Here is a 10,720-nt window from a genome sequence, read left to right as displayed (position 1 = left end):
ATTCCAATTCCCCACGTTTTCCCAGTTTCCCAAAGGCCAGTATTTCCCTCCAGACCTTTAATTTATTGGATATTGGATTTCATTTTCTTATTGTGCATTCCTTCAAACGGGGCTTTCTTTATATGTATTCATGGATGTGTACTCACAAAGTCTCTGTTTTGCAATTCCTCTGTTGCAATGATCTTGGTAACATAGTGAACCCAGTTACACAGTGAATATAAAAGTGTAAATGTTGTGCACCTACTTCACATGACAAACGTCCAAATACTTTCTCCAAGAAATAACCAGATATCAGTGAGCAAAGGACAACATGGACAGAGATTGGTCTTCTGCAATTCCATTAGACGTCACTTCTCTAGTATCCACCTTCCTGAGCTCCCAGGGCCAGGCCTGAGGGTGTTAGAGTTTGGACCATGATCCTGTATTCATGCCAAACGTAAGATTCAGGAGGTTGGGCAGGGAGTGGAAGGGCTTGAGGTCAGGTGAAAGCTCAACTTTAATAGGTCCAGAAGTTCTGGAGGGAGTCTATTTGGCATTGTCATCTGTGGCTTCTACGTTCTTGACCTAGTTGTGCGGAATCCATGTTAAAATTCCACCTAACCTCATAACTAAAAGAGTGTAAAACATCGCCACGTAGGTCCTTTGCAAATTGTTTTCATTGTCCTTTTCGATGCCCACTTGGCTCATGCAGTTTCACTACCACCAGGTCCAAATTAGGGGATATTGTTGATAGATTTAGAGGTTCACTGGGTCTCTCTGATAGTCAAAGTAATAGACTTTATGGAGAACTGGAAGGACAGGATTTCAAGAATAAAATAGTTGAAGAATTCTGCCAACTGCTGATCTCTAAGACTTAGAAGCAAGGGGGGGTGTATTCTAAACATAATATTATATGGTTCAATCCCTCCTTGTATGGAGTACAGCAGGCCCAAAATAAGAAAAGAGGCTATCCACCCTTCCTGGACTCTAATGGGAGTTTTCATAGTGTTTCCTTCAATGTCTTGTTCATTATTTCCGCCTGCCCAGAATTCTGCACAACAAAGACTCCAAACTATGCATAAATCTTTGACTATTATTCAGAGGCTTTGGCTGTGAAAGCTGGGCTATTCTATGACAGCATTCCTAGTAAGTGACAAAATTAGGGGAAAGTTTCTAGCAGAGCTTTCTAGTTGCTCTATGATCAGTTTCAGTCAGATGTAGTGAGCTTCTACTCACCCAGACAAGGTATCAATAAAAACAAGCAGGTACTTTTACCTTACTCTAGGAGGCCGTGTGTCAGTTAATTCAGGTTCCCATAATTTATCATAGTATTGGCTACCAGTATGCAATCCTTTCAGGGTAAATGATCTCTATTTTTTATTTACATAGGTGTAAATGTGACATCTGGCTTTGACATCTCCTTCTACACTGTCCAGTGTATTAGGTATATCATACCTTGGTGTTGGCAACTGAGTGAGTTCTGTGGACCCAAGACATGTAGTCTGGTAAAGCTGAGTTACCAGAAACCTGCCAATTCTTTCTGAAAGAATGACCTTTCCCTCCGGTGTTCACCACCAACCTCTGGCCTCAAGCTATCCATTTGATTCTTTTGCATCCTCACCTCTTGTTTATACTCGAAATACACAAGATCTAAGGCACAGACCACATGAAACTCAAGAAGGATGACCAAAATGTGGATGCTTCACTCCTTCTTTAAAGGGGGAACAAAAATATCCATAGGAGGGGATAGGGAGGCAAACTTTAGAGCAGAGAATGAAGGAACGGCCATTCAGAGCCTGCCCCACACGTGAGATATATATATTTATATGTATATATATCTCCACCAAAACTAGATAAAATGGATGAACATAAAAAGTGCATGCTGACATGAACCGGATACAGATCTCTCCTGAAAGACACAGCCAAAGCATGTCAAATACAGAGTCAAATGCCAGCAGTGAACCACTGAACTGAGAACAGGACACCCTTTGGAGGAATTAGGGAAAGGACTGAAAGAGCTGAAGGGCCTTGCAACCCCATAAGAACCAACCAGAGCTTCCAGGGACCAAACCACTACCCGAAGACTACACATGGACTGACCCTGCGTAGGTAGCAGTAAATAGCATTGTTGGGGCAACAGTGGAACGGGAAGCCCTTGGTACTACCAAGGTTGAACCCCCAGTGTAGGGAATTTTGGAGAGGGCAGTAATGGCGGTTGGATGGGGAGGGGAACACCCATATAGAACAGGAAGGGGAGGAGTTAGGGGGCTGATGGACAGGAAACCAGGAAAAGGAATAACATTTGAAATGTAAACAAGAAATGCCCAATTTAATAAAAATGGGAGAAAAAAAGAATAACAACAAACTAACCAACAAAAACAATAAAGAAAATATTCCACCGCCAGTGCAGGGGAATATGGGTGGACAATAAGGGGGATGTATAGGGGGAATACCCATATGGGGAAGGGATAGGGAAGGGAATGGGGGCTTAAGGACAGGAAACCAGGAGGGGGAATGACATTTGAAATGGAAGTAAAGAAATATATCTAATAAAAAATTTTAAAAATATCGTTCCTCCAAAATTGCTGGAATTCAATAATATGTAGTCATAATCGATGCTATATTTCAAGGAATGCAGATGCATAGAGCTCTGTGTGTCTTGATCTCTTTTTATATTCCCATACTGAATGGTTTTATTTCCTCTAATGTATTAGAGAAATACGTCCGTGTTTCTCCTTTGATGTCATTATAAAGGAAGCTAAATTTGTGAGCACAGGGATGAAGCAAGGATATTTTTCATCATGAAGGGGGTTCCTCAGACATGACACACTCTCTACATCAAGAGCACAGTTTCCTGTGCAGCTCTGGCTGGCTGTGAACTGATGATGAAGCCTACGCTGCATGAGACTTGCAGAAAACCACTGTTGCCTTACACTTGTGCTGTTACAGGAGGAAGAACCACACATGACTCAGGACGGTCTTGTGAGTGAAGGGTTAAAGGTCACATTTTTATTTATAGATAAACATTAATTTATTCAAGAACATTTTAAATTGGGGAGTCAATAAGTTCAATTATTATAGCCTTAGGAATATTAATTCATTAATTAATATTAATTAAATACACTAAAGTTAACAAATGAATAACAAAACTTCAAACTTAAACAAATAAAAACAAATGCATAAAACAACCAAACTTCAAAGTAAAAACCAAATAGAACAAGTAAATTAGTCAGCATTCAATTCCTGCTGATTTTTCAACATGTAACTCCAGCCTGTTGCTGGCCTTGCAAACACAGCAGAACGGCAGGTAAGATGGTAAAAATTCCTTCAAGAGGAATGTTGACCTGCCTCATTCGGGGTGGTTGGTTGTTGATGGACAAGTCGTCAAAAGGTTAAACGTGAGGCGTGTTCCATGCCACATCTCAAGGTCTTTCAAATTCAGCCGAAGATTGGAACGGTGACAAGGACTGAGATGCGGGAGGTGTTGTCAATCTTTGCACCCTCAGTGCTCCTGGTGGACAGGTCTGTCTCTGAGAGCTGTAGTCCTGGTCTGGGCCATGGGCAAGCGTCTGCTGGAGTGTTCAGACCTAGGGGTGGAAAAGGCCTGGTGAGGACCTGCCATGTCACTTCTCCCATACGTAGCGCACAATTCAGCAGGATAATCCAGGATGATCTTTCATCTGAGGTCATTTTCTCATGCCCAAGAGAGAAGGGTAAGAGACCCCACAGGCCTGCATATTTTCCCAGCTTTTAAAACTGCTAAAAATTGAACAGTGAACAGCAGATAGTTCCAATCATCCATATATATTATAATGAATAACAATCGTTAAGAGTGCCACAACCCAACACAGGCTGAGTGCTGTGGACTATTTTCAGCCTAAGTTTCTGTCTGAGGCAAAGATGTGATTCCACCTCAGCATAACTCCTGGACATCTTCTGCCTGCAGATTCAACTCTAAGCAAATTAATCTCTAAATTAACAAATTCCAGACCAAACTCCAAAGCCAATGTATATTCAACCAAGTTTAGGCCAATCTGGAAAGAAAGTGGTGGCAGGTAACGATTAACATAACCAGGATGTTGAGAAGACACAACAAGCACGTGACCTTCCAGTGTTACTGTACAGCGAGAGCAAAGGAGGCAGAAGAGCCCTGAGTCAGCAGTTTCCACACTCAGGTACATGGATTTCACACAGCAGACTCTCCTCACATCCCTGTACCCCATTCCTGAGATTTCTCCAAGTAATGTCAATGTTGATGAATAGTTTTCCCACTGTAATAATTTCAATAGTAATCAAAACCCCATTAAGAACAGTTTAAAAATAATTGCAAAAATTATGTTTACTCTTCTCTCTCTCTCTCTCTCTCTCTATATATATATATATATATATATATATATATATACACACATATATATACATATATACATATATATACTTTTACATGTTTCTATATATGTACATATAGACTAATAAAATATATATAAATATATTCGTCTGTGCTCAGAAACTTGATGAGTTCTAACACACACACACACACATTCACAAACACACACATATACACACACTTCTATATATAAGCACCCATACCGCAAACACTTAAAACAAGCAACTCCCAATGTACAGTATGCACCATAGCCATAAACATGCTAACACATCTGTTCCCACAGACACAAACACACAAAAAAACACATACACACACACACACACCACACACACACACACCCAGAGTCAGAGAGGCAGAGAAGGAGAGAGAGAGAGAGAGAGAGAGAGAGAGAGAGAGAGAGAGAGAGAGAGAGAGAACAGAAATCATAAGTAAGAAGCAGAAAAGAATGAGGAGGCCATCCTTCTGGAAGCACAGTTGTTGAATACAGATTAGGCAAAGGAAATGTGTCAAGTGAGAGCGTAGACACTGCTATCCATCCCTTATAGAGTAAACCTGTACAGGGAATGCACTTCTTGGGCACATGAGGTTGAGAGAGTTGGAGAAAAATTTCCCTCTAACCCTCACATATCTCACACAAACCCTCACCCTGAGAGAAGTCTTTCTTACATCCCTGTTCATCCAGTCAGCTCCAGGACAGAAGCCACAGGAAAGAACACTAAAACACTGACATAGAACAGGACTGACAAACTGCTTCTCAAGCTCTGTCACTATGAACCACCATTTGGAAAGGCAGAAGAGACCATTTTCAATGTACGGGGAAAAGGAGAGAAAGTCCACAAGCCCCATCATGATTGACAATGAGAGCCATTCTTTTAGCAATTGAACTGAACTGTAATCAGTTCTGTGCACTACAAAGACGGCTACCACATGGCATCCCTCTAGCATAATGGCATGTAAGTGTGCAATGTGTGATCAACAGATCCCCTTAAGGAAATGCATTTTCTAGTTGAGCAGGAGGATATTGTTGTCAATCCTCCAGTTTCTTGCATGAAGCTAGAATCACAGAAAGTTTTGTAAATGGTCAAAGAAATGAACAACTGGATGAGTCCTAGGAGAGTGTCTGGATAAGTTGGAGAAGGTTAAATTGGTTTGACTTGGTTGATGGTTAGATATCAGGAAAACCTGCCCTGGATGCTTCATTCATCCTACCTTAGGCTGCTTGGTACACGGATTTTCATACTGGCTTCCCCACAGAACCTTGTTGTTTCCTTAATGGACTCTTCCAGTGCAATCTGATCCCATAGAAGCTCCCTGTTCTCATTCCGTGCTCTCTGGGCATTGTTTTTCAGCTCAAAAAACTCAGTTAGGAGGGGATAGAAGCTGTGGCTGAGACACAAAGAAAAAATGGTGAATCCCAGCCAGTCTCCAACTTCCTCCCACTTCTCCAAGTCCATAACTCCTTCTAGGGTCCTGATCAGAAGAGAGCCCCAGATTATAGTCCACGTCCACAGTAGCCCTGGAGGATAACCTAGAGACAGGTCAAATGGAGAAAAGAGCAACATTCCAGAAGACTCAGGGCACTTCTCAAAAACCTGACACCATTGATTCAAGTTTTTCCCAGAAGAGGACTTAATTGTTATGTGGGCTTATATGTCCATTTTATTAGAATGTCCCTTGGAGGCCAATCTTTCTGTGTCCTGTATGTCCTAGAGCCTTCCTTACAGACAGGCTTCCTGGTATGCTTCAAACACTATAAAGCCTGATCCTCACTTTACTTCAAAGATAAGAATGGGCTGACACATGCTGTGCCTAGTGCTGGGTCACAACCTTGTAAGTTACTCACCAGTACCAGTCATTTTCCAGTGTAAGGTTTTTACATTTGACCAAAGCTCTATTGATCTGCTCGCTCATTTTCTTCATGTCGGTCATCACTTCCTCGTGCTGCCTCATGAGCATCTCGGACTCAAAGTTGTTCCTGTGGTAGGGCATGGTCCAAGGACAAATAACATTATGAATGAAGGATTCAAGAATTACATGAATTCAGACTGAATCCTGAACTACCCCAGCCTCGGACATGCCACGCCCTTGCTGGTTGGTACTGGGTCCATTTGATATTTATTAAGTTTATTATTATGGACACAGAGACAGCAGTGCCAGCAAACAAAAGGAGGGAGTTGATTTCCTTGGGATCCCTGATGGGGTTTGAAGAAATAGACTAGCTTGAAAAGAACATTCGCGGACCCTGTGCCACGATCCAGGCTCCAAATTTTACACATGAAGACTATTCTCCTCTTCTTAGGTAACAATTCTCAATCATAGAATCTATTGCTACATGAAAACCCAAAGGAACATGAACAGTATTTACAGGGAAAAGAATTTATAGCACACAGCAGTAGATTCCCATGTGCATCCACCTGAGCAGATGTGAAATGTTCTACTGCTCACAGTGAGCCTCTCAGCCGCATCATTATCATGCCATGGAAATTGACACAGGATAATTCTCAGGCCAAATCAGAACATAGAATACCCAGATCTTAAGTGATACACACAAACACTCTCACACATGCATAAACACACAAACTCACATAAAACTCTCTTCTCTCTCTCTGTCTCTCTCTCTCTGTCTCTGTCTCTCTCTCTCTCTGTGTCTCTCAAATACAATTAGAATGCCAAATAAATACAAGGATGTGGCATTATATGAAAATACAATGAATAAAATCAGAGAAAACCAATGATACCCTGTGGTCAGTCCAGTCACACACTGTGAGGCAGCAAGAGGGATTAGGCCCCTCCAGCTCTTCACAGGACCTATTGAACCCAAAGCACCTCCACGTCAATTACAACAATGATTGGTCATAATCAGAGCACCTAGAAATTCCCACAACCCAACAACTGTCCAGGCTACTTAAACCACACACTGAGAGCTCACACACTACTACCCTCATTCGCAGACTGTAATTCAGGCCACAGGCTATGATTTACGTTTGTAGGAATCAAAACAGCCTGTGCCACCATCTCATTCCCATCTGATCTCCACATTCTGATGCAATCAGGAAAGTGATTTTGACCATGAGCCCACCCTGGAGTTGTAGCCTACTGTGATGTGAGGAAATGTGGATTTAACAGAACTTGCATTGTGACTACCTGTCATTTAAATTCTTTCCTGGGTAATCAGCCAGGATTCTCCTGAGTTCATCTCTCTCCTTCTGCATCTTGTGGAGATCAGTTTTGAGGTTCTCCAAACGCTTCATTCTCTCCTCTTCAACAGGTGTCCTGGAGGTTTGGGATGATGCCTTCTGATCAAACTCTGTAGGTGGATAAACACCAGTGAACAGGCATATATGTGGACATAGTGTCAAGAAAAACTATGCTTACTCTAAAACAGAAGTCTGAGGATGAACAGTTCTACAGATACAGTGAATCCCTGACAGAACAAGAAAGTTATCTTTAAGCTGAACTCAGCTAGGTCCCTGTTCCCCACCATCATAGCCATATGATGACATATGCCATCATAGATATAGACCACACCTCCTAAAGCCATTCTTCTGCCACTGAAATTCTAAAGCTGGCCTAAACAAGAAGAATTGGAGGACCTTCTCAGCTAATGTCTGATGTGAGCCAGGTAAGTCCGTGAGTCCAAACTGCTTAACATCTTGAATCCCTAGTCATGTGTGTTTAAGTACAAAGTAACTGAGATCTTGATATATGACCAGGAGAGTATCCCTCTTGGCATCAATGACCCACGTAGTCTACAGGACACAGCTGAGAGGAAGTGCTTCCACAGCCTATCCTGAGAGAGACACTTTGTTATTCTTATACAGGCTCATCCTGGTATTCTTTGACACATGATATTAAAGATATCCAAGGAAAGCCCCTTGACATATAACATTTCTTCGTTCTCTGTCAAACTAATGATCAGAAATTGTTGAGTCTGGGTCAGCCATTTAGGAAGACTGAGGCTCTAAATCATACGTCCTACTCCTGGAAGGACCAGCTCAAGCCAACCTCCTCCAGGAAGCTCCCCTTGCCCTGCCCAGTACTCACTTGACCTCCTCCAGGACCTTTCCATTCGTCTTGTTCTCCAACGTGATAGAAGGCTGGCCTCCCTCTGCCTTGGTCTGGTCTCTGCATGGATATGATTGTCCCTCTGAAAGAGACTGAGGATCCTGGAGAACATGCCTCCTCGGGAACCCATTAGGAAATGAAGGGAAATGGCTCAGGCAGTTGGTGTCACCACAACACTGCTGACATCACAGAACATTCTAGTGTTTCCTGGATACAAGAGAATTTCCAGGGAAGACACTACCGGTGATGTTACTGGGAAATGCCATAGCTTACTTTCTAACTACCTCTACCCAGACTGACCAGGTTCTGCAGTGGCTTTTCCAGAGACTCACTTTTGAGTCAGGGAACACCCATTCGCACACTCTCCTTCCACAACTTCAGAGTTCTCACTACTTCATTACAACTCAGTTGCTGAGGAGAGGGAGAGTTGGTTGAAGCCTTGATATGGATAGAACATCTTTGTTAACAGCAGAAAATCTAAAGACCCTTGGTGAGGGAGATTCTTCTCCCTGAAATGTATAAACCCAGGATCCAGGCATGTGACATATAGTCCAATTCCCAGAGTTTTTACTGTTCCCAGGAGGCCAATATTTTTTCCTACACCTTTAAATGTATGCAAGTTGGAGTATGTTGTTTCATGGGTGCGCCTTGGGAGGGGGCATGGTTTCAATATATTCACCCATGTTTTTTCCTGAAATCTCTGTCTTACAATCCCATTTTGTGCAACGAAAACTCCCTTTTCGGGGAACATAGGTGCTCAGGTATAGGGCAAACATCAAATTGTAAACTTTCTGTCCATTCTTAAAAATTAAAATCCCCAAAAGTGAGGCAAGTGAGAGCCATGGAGGGGCAGAATGCAGAGGTGCTGCTGGCCAAGGAAGAGCAAGAGGAAGCAGAGAAGCTGTAGCACATCATGGTGCACAGGGAGCTAGAACTGGAGTTCGACCTGGGCAACCTGCTGGCTTCTGACAGCAACCTCTCGATGGTGCTGTGCCAGGCCAGGGCGTTGCTGGAGGCCGAGCTGCGTGCCCTGGAGTGGGAAAACCCAGAACATCTCATCAACCAGCTGTGGAAGCTGCTGACCAAGGCATGGAGGAGGCGGTGGTAGTGTGCTTGCAGGAGCCTGACACAGGCCTTCCCCGCAGGAAGCCACTGCCTGGCCAAGGGCTCTCACTTGCTGGTAGCAGTTGTTGAGCTTTAAGGGCATCCATCCCAAAAAGAGGACCAACCTCATGTGGGAGGAGGTGAATGGCCAGTAGTAATCCCCTTGTGGCTACAAGCCCTCCCTGGATGACACTGACTCTGGTTTGCCTGAAGCCTCACAGATAGTATTAACTTAACGTATGTATGTATGTATGTATGTATGTATGTATGTATGTATGTATGTATGTATGCATGCATGTATGTATGTATGTACGTAAATATGGCAAAACTCAAAAAGCCAAACTAGGAATGAAGGAAAAATAAATTGAGAGTATGACACAGTTGAAAAAAGTTCTTGGTTTTGGTTTAACCTGTGTTTCTATGTTTAATGTAAAGAAGAATCTTTCTTCTTGTCTGAGTAGGTGTACCTTTTGTGTCCTACTGTCAGAAGGTGTGCTATGGTATTTGCTAGAGAATTTAATAAAGCACCAGATGAATCCACAAATGTAATTTTATAAGGTTTTCAAAGAATGATGTTTTTTATGTAAAAGAAAAGCATCTGATATTGTTTCTATGAGCAAATAATTGCCATCAATATTTCAATCTCTAGCTATGCAAGTGTGGATTTTCCAAAGTAGGTCTTAATATTACCTAAACAAAATTTCCTAGGCTTATCCAAGAGCTTAGACTTCCTGTTTGTTTTACATGAAATGCTGATAAACTGCTCTGACGATAGCCATGTCAAGTTACAGTCCACTGGGCAGGGATCCTCACTGGTTGATCAGTAAAGTATTAAAATCCTGGCAAAGACCTCATGCACAGCAGTTGGCTGGGTGCACTTTGCTCCTTGTCCACTAGAGGGAGACAAGACTCAATGGTTGTAATGCAAATGGGATTCTCAGTAGCCATGGGCTCCTGCAGTGCTAAGATGTCCCCAGCAGAGCAAACCTGTCTGAAGAACTTCTCAGAGAGCAGGTGTTTCCTTAAAGCACTGAAAGGGGGTGCACAGGACAACTGAAAACTGACAGCACGTTCAAAGACAGTGCACAGAAGAAGGAACACATATCCTTGAGAAATGTAGAAAACCATGCAGCCTAATCACAGAAATACAGATGCTGAATTAAATGATGGACGGCCAAGCAAAACTCT

At 42.6% G+C, this 10,720-nt stretch overlaps 1 protein-coding gene across 2 annotated transcripts in view; it reads right to left on the bottom strand.

The window, feature by feature from the left end:
- Positions 1 to 2,958: 2,958 nt before the first annotated feature.
- LOC102554774 (disks large homolog 5-like) overlaps positions 2,959 to 10,720 on the bottom strand; it is a 30,366-nt gene continuing 22,604 nt past the window's right edge. Inside the window, exons 2-4 of one of the 2 annotated variants that reach the window (XM_087584782.1) lie at positions 6,207 to 6,338; positions 5,573 to 5,749; positions 2,959 to 3,566 (exon numbers count right to left, since the gene is read on the bottom strand). In XM_087584782.1, the coding sequence (XP_087440908.1) occupies positions 3,482 to 3,566; positions 5,573 to 5,749; positions 6,207 to 6,338 (394 nt within the window). In that variant the 3' untranslated portion in view covers positions 2,959 to 3,481. The remainder of the gene's footprint in view (positions 3,567 to 5,572; positions 5,750 to 6,206; positions 6,339 to 10,720) is intronic. The other variant, XM_087584780.1, reaches the window with a different exon arrangement.

Source organism: Rattus norvegicus, chromosome 15 (genome assembly GCF_021556685.1).
Source record: "Rattus norvegicus strain SHRSP/BbbUtx chromosome 15, alternate assembly SHRSP_T2T, whole genome shotgun sequence".
Taxonomy (NCBI): Eukaryota; Metazoa; Chordata; class Mammalia; order Rodentia; family Muridae; genus Rattus; species Rattus norvegicus.
This window is presented reverse-complemented; position numbering and strand designations above follow the sequence as displayed.